This window comes from Tenrec ecaudatus, unplaced genomic scaffold (genome assembly GCF_050624435.1).
Source record: "Tenrec ecaudatus isolate mTenEca1 unplaced genomic scaffold, mTenEca1.hap1 Scaffold_52, whole genome shotgun sequence".
NCBI classification, from domain to species: Eukaryota; Metazoa; Chordata; class Mammalia; order Afrosoricida; family Tenrecidae; genus Tenrec; species Tenrec ecaudatus.
The window spans coordinates 509,127-533,343 of NW_027459433.1; the positions used below are offsets into that span (position 1 = coordinate 509,127).

The window sequence follows — 24,217 nt, forward strand, 5'->3', positions numbered from 1 at the left end:
GAAAGCCACACGGACCTACCCTGATGCAACAGACCTCTGGAGCCAGAGAAGCTACATAGAGAAGAACCCTGCCAGCGCTGAGATGTTTACAATGCTACTGGATCCAAAAACTTTCTACTCGCTGGTTCAAGATCGTCCTGCAACCGGAGTCATTGCATGTTTCGTGAGTCTGACGAGGCCTTTACAGATTGGTATCAGACATATGGGCTAATATTGGGCTCACGGACTTGACCTGGACTGGGCTGGGACGTTTTCGCAATATTCAGTTGTTCTTCTATATAAACCTCTTTCTTATAAACATGAGTTTCTATGAATTTGTTTCTCTTGTCTACCCAGACTAACACTCCCCCTTTATGGCCCCTATTCTGGCTACCTAACATATTTAGCCAACACCTAAGTTGAATGCAAACATTTTTCTTTGGTCTACTTTATTCAATATTCAAAAGTATACAAAAGAGGATAATAAAGATGGTTCAAAATCCAAAAATTAACTAAGCGCCAAAGTACGTGGTACTACTGGAAGAAATGAGGAGCAAAGTGAGGATAACCCACTTAACAAGTAACAAAATGACAACTATATGACAGGGACTTCAAGTGTGTGCAAATATGGAATTTAAAAACTGAAAAAAGTCCCAGAAACATTTGAAGCTCCTTGGTAAGTACTTCCTTAGTGGTAGTAACTTTCAATATGAAAGTATTAAAATGTCCAGTGTAAAAGCAGAGACCTTGTGATATGCATATGATACAACTTTGCTTATGGAAAGCTAAGAGGACTCAACACATTAATGAAGAACTGAGACTAAAGCTTTCTGTAGGGATTATGGCTCAATGGAAAAAAAAAGCCTCATGCTCGGGCCAATAAACACAATGATAAAAAGAGAAAAAAATAAATTGACACGGATTTCATTTATTTCAATGCATAATCAACATTCATGGAATTAGTGAAGAAATCAAGCCATGAGATAAATGCTGCAAAAGACTTCTTTAAAGTGTTAAAGAGCAGCAGAGTCAGCAAAATGACTGTCAGACAACAAACTCGGACAACTCTCAGCAATTATAGAGAAGGTCCACTAGGAGCGATATCCTAAACTTCATGGAAGAGAATCTCAATATGAAGTACATCCAAGCTTCTTAAACTGAGAGAGCAGTAGCAACTACTAACAGATTCCCCTCTTTGTTATAGGCTGTCCACACGCTGGGGAAGCGTCCCTCCTGCCTGGCATAGCCAATTTTTTCTGGTCCCTGAGCTAACCCAGCTGACCAAGCCTCTTGGCTTGCTGTCCTCTGGTGAAGAACAGCTTTGCAGAGTCAGCTTGGTGCAGACAGTCACTAGCCAAGCTTAACTTTTGCTTTGTTCTACAGTTCCACCAGCCCTTGCTCAACATTCCTCACCTTGCCACCCCCAAGCAGGAAATGTGTTAGCAAAACAACACAATTAGGGGGCAAGGGGGAAAGAGAAGCCTAGCACTTCCCGCACCAATCTCAAAGTAGACTTGAGAGGTTTAATTTAACCCCCCCATTGGGTGAGAAATCCACACACCTGGCCCTAGACCTGGCAGGAACCCCATCTTATCCCTCAAGGGGTGGAGTCAAGGGACAGAGTTTTTGTGGGTTTTGAACTGCGGACCATGCTGATCGCAACCCAATGTGTAACCACTGTACCACCAGGGGTCCTTTTATCTCAGTAAAACTATGAAAACTAGTCCTCGGTTTATCTGACCCCAGCCATGCTATTTTTTAATCACCTAATATGTATATGAAAGGTGAACAATGAATAAGACAGAGGTGAATTGATAACTATGAATTATGATATCGCAGAAAAGCACTGACAAAACATCAACAGCCAGAAGAGCAAACAAAGCTATGCTGGAAGAGCTACAGCGGGAGTGCCCCTTAAAGAGGCCGACTCCGTGTATATGTCATCTGGATGGCAAGTCCCTGGATGGTCAAAAAGAGGAAGCCTCTCAGTGGTACACATTGACACCATGACTGCAATAATGGGCTCAAACAGCAATGTTTGAGAAGAGGGTGCGGGGCAAGGCAGTGTTTCATTCTGTTGTACATCTAGTTACTATGAATAGGACTTGGTGGCACCTAACAAAACTATATTCATATCTCCTTCTTACATAATAGGAGCATAATCCACACATTCAATAAAATCCATTCTCAAGAGGTAAAACTTACTTCAATATATAAGCTTTGGGAGGCTTCATATCCTGTGTTATGTCCAAACCTTCATTTCCTCCCAATGACCTCATGTAAGTAGCAAGGGACTTCTTATAACAATTGAACCATTCTATCTGAAAACAGAAAAATGGTCTTTTTACCAAGTGACAAAGAAAACAAGCTTGCCAACATTGTGTAATCGTGACTTCAAACAGCACATACGCCCATGTAGATCATGAGTGTGGCATTCCTGTATTTATATAGCGAACATTAATGGTTGTCTTCTACGAGTCAGGAACTGTCTGTGCACTTAGGATGGAGCATTCAACCAAAACAGACAAAATTCTTGTTATCACATAGCTTACAAACCAGTAGACCTAAGCACAGATCTAAAAAAACCATTCAACCAGAAACAACACTACGAAAAACACATGATTCAGTTATGGTCGCTTTAAATACTGCACGGACTCTTTTTATAAGAATGGAACAACATGCTTGAGCAGACAATGCAAATGTCCCCAAAGAGAAGGAAGGACAAGCAAAATGAGGAGTGCACACAATAGAAGATAGTGAGGCTTACTTTGGAATTCAGTTCTAAGTTGTATCTGACAAGGGTAAACCTTTATCACATGTAAAGTGGCGCAAGAGGTCACATTATTTTACGACTGCATTTGTAGGAAAGTCAGTCATCGGAATTCTATAAATGTAAAAAAGTAGATTAAGAGTTGCCAAAGGGCTGGGGGAAGGAAATAATAATAAAAGGCATTTGTTATTTTTTAAAGTCTATTATGGTTAGGGTGAAAGTTTACAGAGAAAACTCATGTTTTATACAATAATTTATATATATTTTGTTTTGTGACATTAGTTGCAATCTCCTCAGAATCTTATTTATGTATAATTACAGAAAGGTAGGCAAAACAAAGATGTACAGGTTAATGACATTATTAAGAAACAGCCTGGTCAAGGAGTAACACATCCTCAGCCCCAAAATGGAGACTTATCATTTTGTTCCATTCTGAAAATTTTACATTATCACCCAAGAATGCATCCCTAAAACACTAGTTTAGTGCTGTTCATTATTTGTACTTTAAATAGATCCACACAGTATTTATTATTTTGTGACAAATTTCTTTCACTAAACATATTTTGGATTTCTGAAATTCTACTTTAAAGTGATGAAGAGCAAGGATGTCACACTTTGAGGACTGAGCAATGCCATGGGATTTTCCATTGACCTTAGCCATGGGATTTTCCATTGCCTCATAAGCATATGAAAGTTGGACAACAATTAATAAAGACCAAAGAATAGATGCCTTTGAATTAGCATGTTGGCAAAGAACACCGAAAGTACCATGGACTGCTAACTGAACAAACAAATCTGTCTCGGAAGATCACAGCCAGACTGATCCTTAGAGATGAGTATGGCAAGACTTGTCTCACAAGTTTTGGGCACGTTTTCAGGAGACCAGTCCTTAGAAAACGACACAATACTTGGTACAGTGCAAAGTCAGTGGGAAAATCAAAAACAACTCAAGGAGATGAATTGATACGGTAACTCAACAATGGGTTCAAACATAACAATTGTGAGGATGCAGAGTCCAGTAGTACTTCATGCTGATCTAGACAGGGCCACTATGAGGCGGAACTGACGAGAAGGCACCCACCACTACTATGTTGGTTAGTATTGGGTTATGTGTTGGCTAAAGCCAAGGTCAACAGTTTGACTCAACCAGTTACACCTAGGGAGAAAGGGGATTTCTGCTCCTATAAAGAAATACAGCTTCAGAAACCTAAAGAGCCAGTTCTACTTTGCTCATCCTTAAGGATTGTTAAAAGTCAATGGCAGTGGGTGTTTTACACAATTAATGTATGTATGTATGGATTGTGATAATAGTTGTATGAGCCCCAATAAAATGATTTTTAAAAAAGAAATTATGACATAAGATTATCTCTCTCTAAAGTGTCTTGGAGTCTCTAACTTGTAAACTACTATTTGTCTACCTTCATGGAAAAAAATAATACACTAATCTTTGTTAAAGATGGCATCACCTATCCCTTATCGGTGAGTTCAAAGTGAAATGTTCACATATAGAAACTGAATTTCGGTTTATGCTCTGAGAAGGAAAAGGCAGAGGCAGTGATTCTCTCCATAGACTAGACCTTGTAGAGACTCTATTAACACAGAATTTGGAGCCCAGCTATAAGGGATTTCCATTGAACTCAAGGTCAAAATGAAGTCTAAAGTATGGAAATCTAATCTCAAGACTAACATTATAATTGTTAATTATAATTTTCTGGTTCTAAAATCAGCATCTTGAAGTCTTACTTGTGTGCCTTGTCATGACTACCTTGTACTAAACTAAAAAAGTTTATGCACGACAAGTTCATGTATTTATGTTTAAAATAAAATCCTCATCTATTGGTTACTTAAATTTTAAGATAAAATCCTACAAGAACTATTACTCTTAAACACTCTATGTTTTTAAAAAAATACTATAGCTATTGTTATTAGAGAAAGAACATGTTCTGTTCATTTCACCATAATAAAGAGGCACCCCTCAAGTCCACTTAATGTAAGATTCCGGCACAAAGACCATGGAAAAAGAACCTGAAAAATTAACTGGTAACGTAATTATTTAGTAGTTCCCTCAAGAAGCTGAGGTACTTTGTTTCTTTCTCCAGAACATGAACAGAATAAAAATAAAGCATGGAAATGTACTTAGCAATCCAAGATCAGAGGAGGCAATGGTATTAGAGATTAAAACCTGAGCAGACTGCGGATGACAGTGGAAGCCCAAAAACTCCATTTGCACAGTTCCCACACAGATTAAGCCTCCAGTGAATCTCCTTAGACCATGAACAAAGAATGGAAATAGTCTTGTTATACACTGAGTGCATTGGAAAGTAGGTTAACACAGATAATTTTTAACGTTATTGTTTTTCTCTCTTTTGGTCCCTTTTAAATTTGTTCTAGTTTTTATATTTTCTTTTGGATTGAGGGCTGTTTTTTTTGCATATGATTTTCTTTCTTTTTTTTTGGAGTTTTCAGTGGTTTATTGAGCATTCAATATTTTGCCATGATGACTTAGGATAGTTAGGTGTTTTTTTTAATTTTGTGTTTTACATTTTATTAGGGGCTCATACAACTCTTATCACAATCCATACGCATATGATTTTCTTTAAGTAAAATCTAGGATAGGACTTAGTTACTGTGAAGACTATAAATGGATTAAGTTTCTTTGGGTTAGGACAGGGCAGGCTGGGGCAAATGGTGAGTTTAAGACTGAAGAAAATGTTCTAAAATTGATGGAGATCATAACTGCACAGCTCTTTTTAATATATTTAAACCACTGGGTTGTGTGGTATATGAATTATGTCAATTAAACTCAAGTTAAATTTTTTAAATGCAGTTAGCAAGTAAATTGTTTATAAAACTCATGGCAAATTTACTGAATACATGCCGTGGCAATTACATTATATCCTGTCAGCCTGTCAATAAAATTGCAGCTTGATGACCTCATTTTGAGGCATGACAGAAATAAGTAGCTCAATGGAGATCAAACCCAGTCTCTCTACCTTCCTTTTCTGCGCTGAGACAGTCAGAGAGCTGGAGGAGACCCGTGCCAACACTGAAATGCATACACTGCCACTGGATCCACAAGACCTTCTACCCACTGGCCTGCGATATTCCTGCATTTGGCATCATTACATATACTGTGAATCTAAAGAGGAATTTATCGACTAGTACCGAACATATAGGCTAATATCGGACTTAGGAACTTGATCTGAACTGGGCTGAGATGTTTTCTCAATATATAATTGCTCTTTTATATAAAGTTCTTATACACATGAGTGTATGACTGTTCCTCTAGTCAACCCAGACTAACACTTTCTTTCATAAGTGATATACTATACCAAACTCACACAATAACAGCATTGATCACATTCCGTTCTATGCTATGTTCCAAATGGGCAGCCTTAATCATCCTGTAACAACCCTGTTAATACAGCAGTTCTCAACCTGTGGGTTACGACCTCTTTTGGGGTCAAAGGACCCTTTCACAGGAGTCACTTAAGACCATTGGAAAACATGTATTTCCAATGGTCTTAGGAACCAAGTCACTGCTCCTCTATCCATCTCCAGGAGGGTCTGCCCACATACGAGTACGCAGTGTAATGACATAATCAGACAACCCCATCACATTCAACTTGTACAAATAAAGGTGGATGTGACAGGGTTGGCACCACAATGTGTTTATGTGGACAAGTCACACATGCGTAGAGAGCAGCTGCTGTGTTAAAAGCAGCAGTATTGGTGGTAAATGACACTTCATGAATTATTATTTCTGGGTAAAATCATAAACTACTGCAAAATATCGATATCTGTACCATGGGAACTTTATCTGGATGCTGATTGGTCTTTTTATATTCAGCTGTGGTTGATGTGAATACTGCTCCTTGTGATAGTAACAGGTATGTAAAAACACAACATAGAGAATGTTAAATCATAGGAAATTTTAATAAACTGTATTGACTAAATTGTGCCATGTATCATCTTTAGTACTATTTTTTTTTAAATAAGAAATTTAAAAAAGACGCTTGACTTGAAGGGAAAACTATCTAGGCTTCATTGAGTGTAATTTACGCCTACTTAAAGACAGATTGCCCTACATGTAATAGCTACATACAAAAATGTTATAAAACTGTCCTTGGTTTTACAATGATAAATGAAAAACATAAAAATTCTTCAATCGAACAAGGCATGCAAGGATTTTTTTCATGTCATTTTTTTTGTTTTTGTTAAACAGTGAGAGCAAAATAACCTACTGAAATACAAAGAGAGAAGCTGAATGAGCAAGCCACTGATGGAGAAGGGGAGCTTTCACAGAACCAGTGTTTTCCCCATCCCATCTCCACCTGATGTTGATCAAAACATACCATTGGTGATTTAGTAAACGAATAAATAAACAAAGGGAAAAATTTAATATGCTTGTGTACATGCACCAGTTACTTTGTGTACAATAAAGGAATGAGGAAGGGGAAATGAAATAAAGAGAAAACTATACTGTAGTTGTCAGGAGGTGGTGGAATCAAACTGTGGTTTTCTAATCGAGAATGGATTCTTGGTCGGCTGGAAGAGAGTTCTGGAGGAAAGGAGCAGGCTCCCTTAGAAGATGCCTCCTGTCTGCTGCTGGAACACATCAATTGTATCTTCATCCTCCATTTCCAACTGTGCAGGTGTGTCTGTTTCATTGATTGGCTGTCTGTCGAATCAAATCAGATCTGACTCATTGACAAACCCTGTTCACAATAGGCTTCCATTAGCTTACTAAGTGGGTGTGCCTCTGAATCTTAAACTGCACCACAGAACCATCCTGCCCTACCACCTTCAAGTTAATCTGATCATTGTTCTCAGTCTTGACTCCTCCCTTGAGTTTTTTGTTGGCCAGGGTGAATGCTGAAGTCTTCTCAAAAGAGGTACCAGGTCCGCACCAAACGAGCACACAGGCAGCTGCAGGAACAGCAGGAGGAGGTGGCAGTGGTGGAGGAGGGAGAGCCATCTTTTGTATTATTAAAGCTATGGTTATATATTATTTTCATTAGCCAACCATCCCATGACAATGGATCATGTAGAAGAACGTTAAGAAAAGATAGTGAGGATTTTTTATGGTATGGTTTTACTTCAATGACAGCAGGAACTGAGAAACTACAATGTCTTACTTGTTGTGAAGTTCTATTAGTTGAATCTATGAAGCTGAACAAACTAATATGCCATTTTGATAGCAAATATCCGAGCTTTGCTGGCAAGGATACCAACTATTTTAAAAGCAAAGCTGATGATAAACTCAAGAAAGCCAGACTTGACACTGGTGGCAAGTACCACAAACAAAACGTAGTAGTCATTGAAGTTTCATATTTGGTGGCACTCAGAATCACCAGCGCTATGAAACCCTACACCATTGCTGAGGATTCACTGTTGCCAGGGGCCAGTAAATTGTTCGAGTTATGATCAGAGATGAATTTGTTACAAAATTGAGCGCAATTTTCTTATCAAATGACACTGCCTGCAGAAGAATAGCAGACAAGGCTGCTGATATTCTTGATCAGATAATCCAGGAAAGTAAATCTGCTCCACTTCCAATATTTAGCATCCAGCGTGATGAATCTACAGACGTTGCAAACTGTTCACAGTTACTGTTTACCTGAGGCATATTAATGATGGCGACTTTAAATATGAGTTTCTTTTTTTGCAAACCTCTTAAAATGGCAACTACTACACGTGATGTATTTGATAGTTGGTTCATTCTGAAAGAGCATAAGATCTCTTGGGAAAAGGTTTGTGGTGTTTGCAGATGATGCTCCACTATGCTAGGATGTCAATCTGAATTTCAACGTTTGGTACTGAGTCACCGAAAGTCACCGGAACTCACTGTATAACTCATCAGAAAATATTAGCAACAAATACACGGCCAAAAGAGTTACAAGAAGTAATGAGAAGCATCATAAATTCTGTCAATTTTGTAAAGGCGAGCACTTTAAACAGTCTACTGCTTTCGCAACTGAAGTGAGACGGTTGTCCAGAGGAAAAGTTTTAAAAGGTGTTTTTGAGCATGGTGATGAACTCAAAACGTTTTTTATCAGAAAACATGACCGCAGTTCAAAGCATTTTGCAGCGATAAAAGTGAGATACAGAAAATAGTTTGATTGCCATCTTTGCCATCTTGAATGAGTTACAATTTATTACTGCAAGGACAAAATGCAACATGCCTTGATTTATCTGAAAATATCTGATCATTCCAAAGGAAACATCAGCTTTGGGGGAAAAAATTGGATGAAAATAAAATTTACCAAAAAAATAATAAAAAGAAAATAAAATTTACATGCCTACCCTATCTGTTTTCTTTGAAGAACATGACACTGAACCAGACAAAAGGATTACAATTTCTGTGAAAGAACACTTGCATATGCTTGCAGATGAAATTTCATCGTACTTTCCAAATCTACCCGACACCTCATTTGCACTTGCCAGAAGCCCATTTGCAGTCAAAGTTGAAGATGTTCCTGAGATAGCACAAGAGACGTTTATTGAACTAACAGCGATGCAGCGAGAACTGATTTCTCTACAATGCCAGTTACAAAATTCTGGATCAAGTGTTTGCAGTCAGGTCCTGTTCTGTCGGAGACTGTGTTGTACCTTTTTCTTCCATTTCCAACAACTTATCTTTGTGAAACAGGGTTTTCCAGCTTGTTTGTTATCAAGTCTAAATAAAGAAGTAGATTTGTTGTGGAAGATGATCTTGTGCTCTTGCTAAGACTGTCTGGAGAATTTCTGATCTAGTGAGAAAGAAACTATCTCAACCTTCTGGCTTTTTACGCACACTGTCGCAAAATGTAGCAATGTAGTTCACTATTGTTATATTAAGACTGTTACTCATGCTACACCATGCTTCAAGACAAAATTTCATTTATTTATAATTAGAAATCAGTATTTCACAAGATATAATTACCTATTTTTGTGATTAATCACTATGCTTTAAATATGTTCAATTTGTAAACTAAAAATATATCCTACATATCAGATGTTTACATTATAATTCACAACAGTAGCAAAATTACAGTTATGAAGTAGCAACAAAAATGATTTTAAGATTGGGGATCACCACAACATGAGGAACTCTATTCAAGGGTCGTGGCATTAGGAAGGTTGAGAACCAAGGCTGTAGTAGGACACACTATGACCCCATTTTGTAAATAAAGGAGTGAACACAGAGCAATGAGGTTACTTGCCCAAGATTACAAAGCAGTGTCAGGAGTTGAAACCAAGTGTTCTGACTCTAATGTTCTATCTTGAAATACTGGTCTAGCACCCTACCTTCAGTGACAAATACTCATCTTATTCTGAATATTTATTCATGCTGACTAGAAAACTACATATCTCCTAAGAATAATGTCGGCTTTTCAACTCCACTGATGAATCACTAATAAATAAAAGAAACTCCTTTTTTTATTGTTTGTCAGTTTTCCCTGTAGCACTAGAATTACTTACTACTACTCCCTTCCAGGAGGGTACCCCAGTGGCAGTTGCCACATTTGTCACTATTAATGGAAAGGTTGGCAATTTGAATCCACTTAGCTACTCTGTAAGAGAAAAATATGGCAGTTGGTTTCCATAAAGATTGATAGTGTATATGGATTATGTGCCAAATAAGACAGTTCAAAACAAAAATAATGTATAGCCTTATAAACCTCTGAGGCAGTTTTAGTCACAATCGACTTGAGAGTAATGAGTTTGGTTTTATACTTCCCATGCCTATCGCAGTAAGTACTAACTGCTTAAAAAACGCTGAAAACTTATTGCTGAAAAGGTGATCAAATCATGGATCAAATGATAGCAACTCAAAAGATTAGCTAGGAATCTTGGAGTAGTAAGCTTATGCTAGTGAGGAATAACTCAGAAAAGTATGGTAAGAATGGTTGCTTAATTCAAAAAGTATGTGTCAATAAATTATATATACAAACTGCTGAGTTAGTAGTTTATATTTACCTCTACACATTCTCACAAACAAAATATAGAAAATTTACATAAAACAGAGAAATACTAGTAAACATCATTGTAGAAAAAAAAAGCCAGGATCTCAGTATTTTCCCAAAATCATTAACTTGAAAAAGTGCTAACTTACTTCTTCAGCAGACATGTGAAATCGTAAAGGATTAGGCAACACACTGCCATATTCCCACCTAAGTGCACGAATCCGCAGTAACCGGTCATACCTAGGACATTGAGAGTATTAGCATAGAAACAAGCAGGAAATCAGACACTGTTCTATCAGTAAGGACTCAAGGATCTTATCAACTAAACTGTCATTTGTGGATTTTTTTTTTTTAAGATTCTGATGCAAATAGATCTACTCTAAGAAGACATCTTTGGGACTACCAGAAATCGGGAATAGGAACTGGGCTGATGCCCCTAGCACTGTTCATTGTCGTAACTGTGATGGTGACACAGCAGTAATGTGGAAAAAGATCAGAAAGGCCCTTATTTCTTAGAGATGTATCCTAAAGTATATAGTGGTAAAATGTTATCTGATGTTTAGTACTTAGTTTTAAGTAGCCTAACATACATATGTCATAAATTATGGAAAATGTATTGTTAAATTTATAAGACAACTCCAGGAGCTTCACTATATTATTCTCTCTGCTTTCAAGAATAGTGCAATCTTTTACAATACAAATTTTAAACTGGAAAAACGAAATTAAAATGCTTACATTAAATCAAACTTAAAAGAAATAACTCACTGCCACATGGAGTTGTTTGACTCATACTGACACTGTAAGGACAGGATAGAAGCGCACCAGTGAGTTTCCGAGATTGTAACTCTTTTTTAAGAGTAGAAAGCCTCATCTTTTCCCCGCAGAACAGCTGGTGGTTTTGAAATGCTGTTTCTGGTTAACAGTCCAGCGCATAAACACTGAAAACACTCTCACTTCCATCAAGCCAATGCTGACTCATAGCAAACCCCTGTGGGTTTCCAAGATTGTAATTATTTACAGGAATAGAAACACGGCCTTTTCCCCTCGGAACTACTAGTGGTTTTGAACTGTGGACCATGTAGATCACAGCCCAACAAGTAACCATGCTACCAGGGCTCCATGCATAACCACAGAGATAAATAAATCTGAGATCTGTTGCTATCAACCAGAAACTTAATTGAGAAACCCCATGGAAAACTCTTCTTTGTTTCCTGCTACTACAAGTAAAATCACAGCAGCTTACAAGTACGCAATAGTGCAGCGTCGATTTCTTAACAAAGAACAGTGCCGAAATTTGATGGTTGGTATCAAATTGCTTCTTCCGTCTGATTTTGCTTCATTACTAGGAAGAGAATTAAAGAGAAAATGGATAAATACACTGCAGAACAACAAAAATTTTTAAGTTTTATTGACATGTAACAATTCACATCAAACAATTCAATAGTTATTAAGAATTGTACAAAAAACTGTACAATTACCACTACAATCAATTTTAGAACATTTTCTTATTTCTTGTACTCATTGTTATTAGCTTCCTGTTTCCCACCAACCACCCCTACAATCCCCACAAGAAACCATTAAATCCAGTTCCTGGCACTACAGAACCAAAAAAATTAATTTTTCCATGATATTTTTCAAAGGACTGATACACGTACACATTTTTACCTATTTGTACGTAACAGTTTACCTAAGCAAATTGTGCTGCTTCTACTTCAGAACTTTTATTTACACATTACAAGATTAAAGTAAGAAAAAGCCAAGTTAACTAACTTGTCAATGCAATGATACTATACTAATTTAATCTCCTTTAACCATTTGGTATTGTACAGTTTTGCACACTGATTGCTTTCTATTATTTCAAAAGACAAGTGTCCTATTTGTTCACTGAGGTAAGAGAAAACCTGACATCATGGCCCGAAGAAGGTGGTCTTACATGATGTTTCTATTGTATGAGCACTCCGCTTCTAGGAGCACTTCCGAATCCTCACCACACTACTGTAGCTGGACATGGAGTCAGCAGTTTATTCATTCAACAAATATTTGCTATTTCCCCATCTATATTTTTTACTATACTTTAGGGTTTTTTCATATACAGAGGAAGTAGTTTCACCCTATAAAATGCACATCTTCTTAGACACTTGATATGGATCACATTTTAAAACCAGAAGAACAAAAGGAGTAAGTATCTACTTTAGCATTTTAAAGCAATTAGATGAATATAAAAAGGGTCCACCATGCTTTGTTCCACATAATGCACTAGGCCCTGAAAACAGGAAAAATGCACACCCTGTGCTGTTAGGTTTTTCTATCTGCTGTCACTCTATGGGTACCAGATTATGGTCTACATTGTACAAACTAAGCACAAATACACCTAATACCAAGTACTTAAAAACATACATCAAATGTCCTAAACAAAAATCACATTTATAGGTGGGTAAATAAAAAGATTTCTTTTGATATATAATTTAACCAGACATTGCTTACAGTGATTGTTTTCTCAGAAGGACATCAGGAAGATGGGGGACAAATTTTTAAAACAAGAATTTACAAGTGTTATGAATACAAGAAAGTAGTTCAAAGTGGAACACATCCTGGCCCACCAAGCCCTGAGGACGATATTTCCACTCAGAGAAGTCAAAGCACAGAGAGGACCATATGGCCAGTCCACTATGAGACACGATGTACCTCACTGACCCATAGTGCTACCAGGGGACAACACTGGAAACACAGTGTGGGAACTGTGCCCAATCTGACCCCATCACACTGAGGCAAAACACTAAGAGCCATGCAACAGAACAGCAAAGGAAGCAGAGCAAAGAAGTCTTGAGGGAGTACAAAAAATAGACTTTGGGGCCAGAGTGTGCCACCCCATCAGACTCAACTGGAAAACACTCCTAAAGGTCAACAAACAGACCTTGAACTATTTACAGGCTTTTCTTTTTTTTTTTTTTTTGTCTTTTTTTGGTTTTCTTTTGTTGCTTCGTTTTGCTCTGTCTTGTTTTTTGTGCATATTATTATCTCTGCAATTCTATCTAGAAAAAATAGGCGGGATAAACAATCTGAAGGAGAAAACAACGGACTGCTGGTTCTGGGGAGATATGGGAGCAGGGGAGGCGGGGGTGGGGGGAAAGGAAGTGGGTGTTAACAAACCTAGGGACAAGGGAACAATAAGTGATTCAAAATCAATGGCCAGGAGGGTGCAGGAGGCCTGGTAGGGCTTGATCAAGAGCAGTATAACCTAGAGGAATTACTGAAATCCAAATGAAGACTGAGCATGATAGTGGGACAAGAAGAAAGCAAAAGGAAATAGAGGAAAGAATTAGGAGTCAAAGAGTATTTAAAGGTCTAAATACAGGTGTGTACATGCCAATATTTATATATGATGATGGAGAAGTAGATCTAATGTGCATGTATTTATAGGTTTAGTATTAAAGGACATTGGGACTCTACTCAAATACTCCCTCAATGCAAGAACACTTTGTTCTATTAAATTGGCATTCCATGATGCTCACCTTCCCTACATGATTGCTGAAGACAAAACAGGTGCATAAGCAAATGTGAAAAAGAAAGCTGATGGTACCAGCTATCAAAAGATATGGCCTCTGGGATCTTAAAGGCTTGAAGATAGAGACCCACATGGATGAAGCACACTAACCTGTGTGATCACGAGGTATCTATAGGAACAGGTACCAGTCATCAAAGAACAAAAAAAATCATCATTGTGAATGAGGGGGAGTGCGGAGTGGAGACTCAAAGTCCATCTGTAGGCAAGTAGACATCCCTTTACAGCAGGGTCACAGGGAGGAGACGAGCCAGTCAGTGTGCAGTATAACACTGATGAAACACGCAACTTTCCTCTAGTTCTTTAATGCTTCCTCCCCCAATTATCATGATCTCAATTCTACCTTACAAATCCGGGTAGACCAGAGGCTGTACACTGATACAGATAAGAGCCGGAAACACAGGGAATCCAGGGCAGATAAACCCTTCAGGATCAATGAGTGCAGCAATACCAGGAGGGTAAGGGGAAGGTGGGGGAGAAAAGAGGAACCAATGATCCACATATAACCCCCTCCCTGGGGGTGGAAAACAGAAAAGTGGGTGAAGGGAGATATTGGACAGTGTAAGACATGAAAAAAATTTTTATAAATTATCAAAGTTTTGTGAGGTAGGGAGGGAGGGAGAAGAAGGGTAAAAAATGAGCGGATACCAAAGACTCAAGAAGAAAGAAAATGTTTTGAGAATGATGATGGCAACAAATGTGCTTGACATAATAGATGGATTTATGGATTGTGCAAAGAGTTAGTTATACAAGCCCCCAATAAAATGATTTAATAAAATAAATAAACCTAACCAAACTCACTACCAAAAAAAAAAAAAATTTCCTGTATCCATTGCTGGTAGGAATGTAAAATGGTATCGCTAATGTAGGTAGTAGTGTCGCAGCTCAACAAAAATCTGATCTACTACACCCAGATTTGAAAAGACATGCAAACAGACTTGTACACCAACATTCCTTGCTATACTATTTGCAATGGGTGAAGATAAGAACCACCTAATGCCCATGAATAGGAAAATGTGATATATACGTGTACACACTACTGCTGCTGCTGATGTTGTTACTCAGCCAATCGTAGAAATGAAGAATTGGCACAATCTACAATATGGATGGGACTCGATGTCATTAAACTAGTGAAAGAAGTCAACCACAGCACGGGACTTGGTTTCAATCTCTTGCCACCAAGAACAGTGGCCCAGAACTACCAGTCTGTTTTAATGCTTCTTTGCTTTTTATGGCAGGTGTGGCTCTGCTGTTGTAAATATTATTGGAACGTTTGCCCTATCACCAACTCCTGTTGTTTCTGTAAATAGTGCTCAGTCACTTAAAGGTTTAATTTACACAAGTCAACAATTCATGTATTGCAGTTCACAGCTGGCCCATACTTGTATAATTTCCCTTTCTCGACAATGTTCTAAATTCTGTAACATTGGCTAAACTAATGACACCATCAAAGTGTACCGGCTACACATTAGACTCCTAAGTGAAACATCAGCAGTTTAAAGTCACCAGCCAAGTCTGTGGGGGAAGGATGAGGCTTTTTACTCCTGTGATGATGTGCAGGCTGGGAGACTCACAGGACAGTTCTACCCTGCCCTATGAAGTTGTCATGAGTCAGCAAGGGGATGATAATTGATATTGTTCTGTAACATAAAATGACAATGATGTCTCTTAGGTGAACCAGAGTCATTTATAAACCATGAGTGGATTTTAGGCTTGTACTTAATTCTAGTCCCAATCTAAGAACAGCTAGTTCTTATGACATGGTCCTGCTTGGTGGTTGCCCTCATGAAGAAATCACTGAAGATATGAGTCTACAGCAAAATGTGGTGAAGAACCTAGATGGTGCCCAGCTATTAGAAAAAATAGTATTGGGGATTTTAAAGGTTTGTTTTCAAACAAGCAGCCATCTAAGTGGGGTGTCACATGGAAGGAGCCCATCAGCCTGTGTGAACATAATCCAAATCTAAAGGCTGGAATGATATCAAAGCTTAAATTGTGAACAATTGGTTTGTAGAAGGCTATGGTTGTCAGTGGAAGCCCAAAATCCATTTAGAGGGTCCACAAAGAGATCAAGCCTCTTGTGAATTCCCTCTCGTTATAGCTGAGGGATGTGAAGAGCTCTATTATCAGACACTGTAAATCAATATGTCAGACATAGATCAAAATGCAGTATATCTTATTTGATTTTCCTTTGGACCCATTTTAAAGCTGTTTCAATTAAAAAAAAAAGTGAAGGGAAAACACTCATGAAGCAAACCCTTGGAGCCTCACTGTGACCATGGACGAGGGGTGGAGGGCCTCGCTAGCATGCAGAGCGCAGTGGATTCCTGCGGATGCGGTTAGGTTCAAACTCAGCACCCCACCATTTGCTCTCCCTTATGAGCCATCTAAATGTGTTCTAGTTCTTAAGATACTTGTAGCTTTCTTTTGACTGAGGTTTTTGTTTTACTTTCATAGTCTTGTTAGTGTTGTTTTTATTGTTTTCACTGTTTTTCTGTATATAAAATCCAAGATAGGTGAATCAGAGGCAGTAACTGGATTCATGGTTCCTTGGGGCAGGGCAGGGGAGGTGGGGAGGAAATGGGGAGCTAATAACAATGAGTCCAAGAATGAAGAAAATATCTAAACCTGATTATGGTGATGATTCTACAACGATATGTGAATTATATACCAATAAACTGTTAAAAAGTCCATCGCAAATTATATAATTAAATGGTTCAATCATATTAAGAAGAGTTGTACAATCATTACCACAATCGAATTTAGAACATTTTCTTCCTTCTTGTACTCACTGTTATTATTGTACTCACTTCCTTCAAACCGCCCCGGCCACAACTCAGGAACCATTAATCTAGATATTGTCTCAATAGATATACCTACCCTAGATTTCATATACACTAAAACATTTAAAAACAGCAAAAAACCTACTAAAAATAACAAAGTAAAACAAAAGTATCCCAACTGAAAAGATAGAAAATATAAAAAACTAAAATCAATTTAAAATGGGTCAAAAAGGAGATCAATGGCTATGGTGCTAAATTTTAAAGGAATTGCATCTGCAATAATCCACTTTCCAATGCACTCTGCATAACAGCAAGGCTAACCACAACACTTGTCTATGCTCAGAGAGGACTCACAGAGCTTTATCCATACATATTTCCCCTGCACTTTGTTTTTACTGAAGTAAAATGGGTCAAAACAGAGGTCAAATGATATCATGCTTTATTGTAATCATCTCTATAACACTCTCTGTCTGATAGCAAGACTACTGACATCCTTCAACTGAGTCAGAGAGGATTCACCGGAATCTTAAACCACTTGTGTGGAACTTGCAAATGATTTTGGATTTCCACTGTCATCCATATCCTTCTGCAAATCAGGTGTTCACAATTTAAGCTCTAATACTATTCCCTCCTTCATATTTGAGTTTTAATTATTCACACTCCTCTGGTCACAAAGGCTGATGTGCTTCTTCCATGTGGACTTAGGTGATATTTCACTCAGAAGGCTGCTTGTTGAAAAATAAGACCCCCATGCGCCATTCTTTCTAAAAATCATACCATCTAAATTTCTTTACTACACTTTGCTATAGCATCCATATCTTCAGTGAGCATCAAAAAGGGCCAAGTCACAAGAACTAATTCTCATATTGGGCTAGAATTAAATGCAAGTCTAAATCCCATTCATGTTATCTATGGTTTACGTACATCTCTGGTTAATCTTAAGAGACATCATTGTAATTTTATATTAGAGAACATTATCAATCACCCCCAGGGGCACATGGCAATTCTATTGATAGTGTGAACTTTTTGATTAAAGAATCTATAAACGAATGCTGATCAAAAGGGAAAAATTCAAAATTGAATTTCAAATTACCAAGAACTCTAGACTTTCTAGAGCCACGTAAACTGGAAAAACCCAAGTCCTAAAATAATCCTTAAACCAAAAATATCCTGCAAAGTGGGTCACTCCACAAAGAGGTGGGATATGGGATAAGACCATCCACCTGAGGGTCTACACCAAGACAAGGCTGGGGCAAATCCCCACAGAAATGAAAGAACCTTGCCAGGAAATCAAGTTTAGGCCAGGGGAGAGGAACATCACTGATAGTTCTGTTGGCGAGCATGGTAGGTGATTGGGGAGAAATATCCTCACATTGGGAAGGTGTGCTAAACAATGATTGTAGGGAACCTATAGGGACAGATTTTATGTTCCTGGGTAAACACTACAAATATGTCTCTAGCCAAAGCTCAATAAAACATGCCATGGACTAAACACCAAGATGTCACTGGATGCTGACCTTGTGGTACGGTAAACCTTGTGGTCAGCATGGCATCACTCGGGCTACACAAGCGCTTAACACAGAGGCCCAGCAGAATGAACTGAGCCTGGCCTCAAAGGTGCCTGTACCCTTGGACTGAGGACTGGGGTGCTTAGATAGAAGAGGAAGCAGAGTGGCTGCCCTGGACCTGTGGAAGTGATGGTCATTGGACCTTGGGGGGAACCCCATTTGGTTGGAGTCCATCAAAAGGGACTCAGAATCACCATATATTTAGTACCTTGATGCTCCCCTCTCAGTGATATGACTGGCTTTGATCTGTTGGGCAGGGATTTAAACTTGGAAGAATTGATCCAGGATGTTTCCCCTGGCATCGATCCCCCCTGCTTAGGGTAAACAGAATTCAACTGAATATGAGATCTAACTGTGTGGAGCAACAACTCATGGGTTTCGGCTCAAGTTAGAACTGTACTTGCAGACTCCTCAAACCTACAGCAGAATGATGTGTCATCGGAAAACTTGATGGTGTTGCCAGTGCAATCATCTTATACTCCAGGGGCAATGATTGACAATGTGTTACTTTTCTGTTTCTTTGGGTTTTTTCCCTGCCTTTCATTTGCTTGTTTTGTTTGTGTTTCTCTTTAGTTGTCTGCTAGTTGTTTTGCTGCTGTTGGTGGGGTAGTTGGTCTTACAGGGTATTAATTTGTCATAGTATGGCTGTCAAAGTAAACCCGAGCTATGCATATCCCAGGGACAAGCAGATGGATTCTGGCCCCAATTTAACTTTAGTCCCAATCCAAAGACAGTTAGTTTGGATAACATGGCCTTGCCCACCTCATGTAATGATCACTGAAGATAAGGGTGCTATAGCTAAGTGTGGTGAAGAAAACAAATGGTGCTCACTATCAATCGGAATAGTGTGTGGAGTCTTAAATTCAAACAAGTAGTCATCTAAACGAGGAGTGAACTATGTCCACAAAGAAGAAGCACACCAGCTTGCGTGACCCAAAGGCACGCAAAACAAAATTCAAAAATGACAAAGGGAAAAGTATCAGAGCCCAAATTTCGAAGACCCAATTTATAGAATGCTATAGAAGATAGGGGGGCCCCAAACCCATCTGCAGAGTATCTAGTCAGATTAAGCCACCAGCAGATCCCCTCTAGTCACAGGAAAGTGTCTCGAACAGCTTTTCTATCAGATAGAGATCATTGTAAGTGTGATTATGCTGGAATGAACTGGATACATGGTCAGATGACCTCCCTTCTAACCTGAACTTGTTCTTGGTCAGTGGTTTTCAACCTTCCTAATATACATTTACTACAGTCCCTCATATTGTGGTGACCCCCCCAACCATAAAATTATTTTTGTTGCTACTTCATAACTGTAATTTTGCTACTGTTATGAATCGTCATGTAAAACCTGATAAGCAGGAAGTATTTTCATTGTTACAATTTGAACACAATTAAAGCAGAGTGATTAATCACAAAAACATTTTCTATTGTGAAAGACTAATTTCTAACTACAAATGAAATTAATTTTGTTGTAAAGCATAGTGTAGCATGGGTAACAGTTTTCACGCCAGTTACTCGTATGTGGGCATATCTGCATATGGGCAGCCCTGCCTAGAGACAGCTAGAGGAACAGTGTCTTGGTTCCTAAGACCATTGGAAATGTGTTTTCAGGTCTTAGGTGACTCCTGTGAAAGGGTTGTTTGACCGCCAACGGGTCGTAACCAACAGGTTGACAACTGCTGTTTAGGTGAGAGCATTTCTTGCTTGTTCTAAGACAAGGTGGTCTTTTCTTTCTTACTCATTATTTGTAATTTTATCTCTAAAGAATTGATTGTGTTAATGATTATGTAAGTCTTCTTGATATGACTGAACTATTGAATTGTGTGATATATGTGGATTAAGTACCAATAAAACTGTTTTAAAAAAGGCTCAGAAACCCACACAGGCAGTCTATCCTGTCCCATAGAGTCACTATGAGTCGGCATTGACTCAATGGCAGTGAGCTTGGTTTGTTTTTTGACCAAATCACAGGGCACTATTACTTTGTCTTACAGCTCAAATTCTTCACTGTGCCAAATCCCAGGCTGAACTTTTACTATCTGTAAATCTAGAAACCTTTTGAGCTTTCTGCAGCACTAGTTCTGTATAAACTCCACTCCAACTATGAATAATCTCTACTGCGCCGATACTCAAACCAAACTCTGCCAGTGAGTTGATTTCCACCCAAAGCAGTTCTGCCCATAGGACAGGGTAGAACTGCCCCTCTGGATTTTTAAGACTGTCACTTTATAGGAGTAGAAAGCTTCATCTTTCCTCCTCAGAGTAGCTGATGGTTCCAAACAGCTGATCTTGCAGTCAGCAGCCCAACATGTAGCTATCATGTTGTCTATTGTCTATACTGCCTACTATATATTGTCTATTCTCTTTACTCAATGCATTAAAACATCTATTAATTTTTTTAAAAAGTAAAATGTATGTATTCCACTTTGTTAGTGCTTTTATTCACTTGTATCTCAATTTGGGTCTATCCTAATTCCGTCATATCAACCAACAAATATGCATTAAAGCACCCAAAATGCAGATATAACAATAAGCAATATTAAGTCCTTTAGAGCTGGGCTAAATTATATAGTTAGAATATAATCAGGTGCACAGAGATTAAAAAAAACCCAAATATGATGCAAAATCAACTAGCTAATATTATTTCTAATTAATTCTTAACTCTGATAACTTAAAAAAAATCTTATGAAAACTTACACATCGGATTGGTTTTGTTCATATAAAGCCTTCATCTCCTCCAGAATTTGTCTGAATCCATCCTCCTGGAATATATAAACTGCTTTTGATATATATCCATGGATTCCCCAATGCATTCAATTAATCCCCTAAGTCTATCTGTACTACATTTATCCTCAATTTATATATATAATTTATTTAAAATCCATAGCCATTGCATAAATTCTGGCTATTTATGTACCTATATCAAAAATAAAGGCTTAATCGAGCATGAAAGTACACATTTTCACTGCAAAAACAACAAATACAAGTTTTAAAATATTTCTCCCAATTTTTTCCCCCAAAGACACAGTTTTGGTTTGTACTGCAAGAAAAGAAAGGCCAAAGGAATTTTTCCTACCATCTACCTTAAGATAGAAATTTTTCACTTAGACAAATAAAATGTTTTAATTCTAAAATTCATAAATATTAATAAGATAGTTGACCATTTGAAAAGAAGTGACATCACATATTCTTTCAGCCAAAATACAGTCTTGGGTTCAACCAACCCTGTAGCCAATTATATGTTGAAAATATTTGATGATGATGAATAGCCTTGTTTACTCTTGATGTCATTTATTACCCATTTCATCTCCACAATTCTAAAAGTTACAAGTCCTGCTAGTCTTCAATCACTTAAAAAACTCATTTATCAATATCTGTAGAATTGAGTTTCAATCATCCACATTTCTCACCACTAGCTCATCTCTCTGCCTCCATTAGTTCTTCTCTTCTGATGCATTTTCCATATTGCCAATAACCAAAACCACTTCCATTAAGTACATTTTGATTAAATGACCCTATAGGACGGAGAAAATTGCTCCCTATGGTTTACACAGCTGTAAATCTTTACAGAAGCGGCTATCTTTCTCCCTTAGAATGGCTGGTGTGTTTGAATTGCTGACCATTAGGCTAGCAGCCCAATGCATAACTCCAGGCCTCATTTTACTGCCAATAAGTACTCCAAAATATAAAAACATCGCGCCACACCCCTACCTGAAAACCTCTACCTGATTCCAAATGCCTGTGGAATAATGCCGAAGTTTTTCTAATCCTAGAACCCACCATTGACATCTCCATACATAATCTTTCCAGTTGTGATCATGAGTCTTAAGCCATTGTTTATCACCTGCCTGTGTGAGGGCTAATACTTCATACAAGGCTCGAACACCCACTCCCAACCCCCCAGTAGCATTTCTCTTTATGCTCCCATCTACGCAACACCAGTTTCACTTACCACATTGCATTCTATTCACTTGTGTTTCTTGGTCCTCTCACTGACATCTATCTAGTTGCTGCCCTATGATTGTTTACTACGATGCTTAAACGTACAGGCTCTTGAGCCAGACTTCCAGGGTTCAAGCTCTAGCTCTGCTCTTTACTGGCTATATCACCACTGACAAATCTCCTAACTTCAATTCTCCACTCACATGTTTGAGGTGGGGGGAGACAGCTCAGATCTCACACAATGATGAGGAGAGACAATTGCAAGCTAAGTGCTGAACATCATTCCTACTTCCATGGTATTGTAGTGGACAAATAATCATAATAGTAACAATACGACTGTTAGCACTATTATTATTTCTTGTAGAAACAGCATACAGGGACTCAGCCCTGGGTGTGTCAGGTACAGTTCCTCACTACACCAAGAGCTCTGTACCATCATCATGCCCATTTTTGTTGGTGAGAACACTGGACGCACAGAAAGCCTGAGTCCACAGTGATCGAACAGAGTATGAATCTCAGTCTGGCACCAGAGGCCTACTTCATCATCACATTTTGCTCACTGAGTGCGTGCGCGCACACTAACGCGCATAAAACGCTAGATCCAATAAAAACGACTGGTTCTGTGGGTTTCTGAGGCTGTCAATCTTTAAAAGAACAGAAAGCTTCCAGCTTTCTTCGGCAGAATGGAGGTGGATTCAAATTTACTTTAGTTCGTATTGGCTAAGCAAAGGAAAAGCAACAAAGCTAAAAATCAAGCAAAACGGAAGGAAGTAGACTTTGAGGAAGCGCAATTGCTGAGTTGTACAGTAACTTCCTTCTTTCTCCCACAGTAACCTTTTGTTATGCTGTTACTTTCCCTTCCGGAACTTGGCTCACACCCTCAGGGGAATCTGAAGCAAACCGCGAAAAGAGCAGCCCAGGGGAGATCCCGCTCACCCTCCAGCCCCTTTCAGCCAAGCTCCCCGGACCTCCATCCCGCCCTCTGCCGTCCAGCCCGTCATATTAAAGGCGGGCAGCTGCCCTTCTGGCGTGTGGTGCAGTTCGCGGACCACCTCCGTCGCCTTTTCACAGAACATGGCGGGTAGACCTGGTACCGGGACCTCCTTGTCGGCCGCCCACTTGACCGAAGAGTCTGCGGGTTCCCTGCAGCCTAGTTCGCGCCGCGCTTATTAGCGCAGGTCTAGGAAATCGCCTGCGCTTTGGCGAAAAAATCCCCAACCAATGGGAAGGCAAGGACGCAGGTTGCGTGGCTACGGTGGTTGCAAAGGGACAATTCCATACGCGGTAGAGAAATATGACCGGAAGTGGGGAGGCGGTGACCGGTGCCTTCTTCCGGTGGAACGCGGCCCTCTGGAAAGAGTCCTTGGGGTTCCATTTGACTTTATCCATGAGGTGAGACGAATTTTCCAATACTAATCTGAGCACATAGTTTAGGGAGCAGCATAGCTTGGAATAGATGTACCACCCACACCCCCCGAAACTTCCTCTTTTCCCTTTTTTAAAAATAAAAATCATTCTATTGAGGGCTCATATAACTATCCATATGTACATACATTGTGTCACGCTCATTTGTACATTTTTGCCATCATTCTCAAAACATTTGCTTTCTCCTTACTCCCTTTATATCAGCTCCTCACTTTTTCCCCTGCTTCATGGAACCTTGA

At 38.8% G+C, this 24,217-nt stretch overlaps 1 protein-coding gene across 1 annotated transcript; it reads right to left on the reverse strand.

Annotated features, from left to right (window-relative positions):
- Positions 1 to 2,180: 2,180 nt before the first annotated feature.
- LOC142436638 (DNA replication complex GINS protein PSF1-like) lies at positions 2,181 to 23,750 on the reverse strand. The gene is made up of 5 exons (XM_075540166.1): positions 23,641 to 23,750; positions 21,309 to 21,373; positions 11,942 to 12,040; positions 10,848 to 10,938; positions 2,181 to 2,300 (listed from the first exon to the last, which is right to left on the reverse strand). The coding sequence occupies exons 2-5, from the start codon at positions 21,341 to 21,343 to the stop codon at positions 2,181 to 2,183; spliced, it is 345 nt and encodes a 114-aa protein (XP_075396281.1). The 5' UTR covers positions 21,344 to 21,373; positions 23,641 to 23,750.
- Between the last annotated feature and the right edge of the window lie 467 nt (positions 23,751 to 24,217).

Bases quoted from the DNA above. Each gene is read 5' to 3' on its own strand.
- LOC142436638 (XM_075540166.1), bottom strand. From the start codon at position 21,343: ATGAAGGCTTTATATGAACAAAACCAATCCGATGT. The intron at 12,041-21,308 runs GTAAGTTTTCAT...TTCTCTTCCTAG, and splicing joins GAACAAAACCAATCCGATGT to TAATGAAGCAAAATCAGACG. The intron at 10,939-11,941 runs GTAAGCTGCTGT...TCAATGTCCTAG, and splicing joins CGCTGCACTATTGCGTACTT to GTATGACCGGTTACTGCGGA.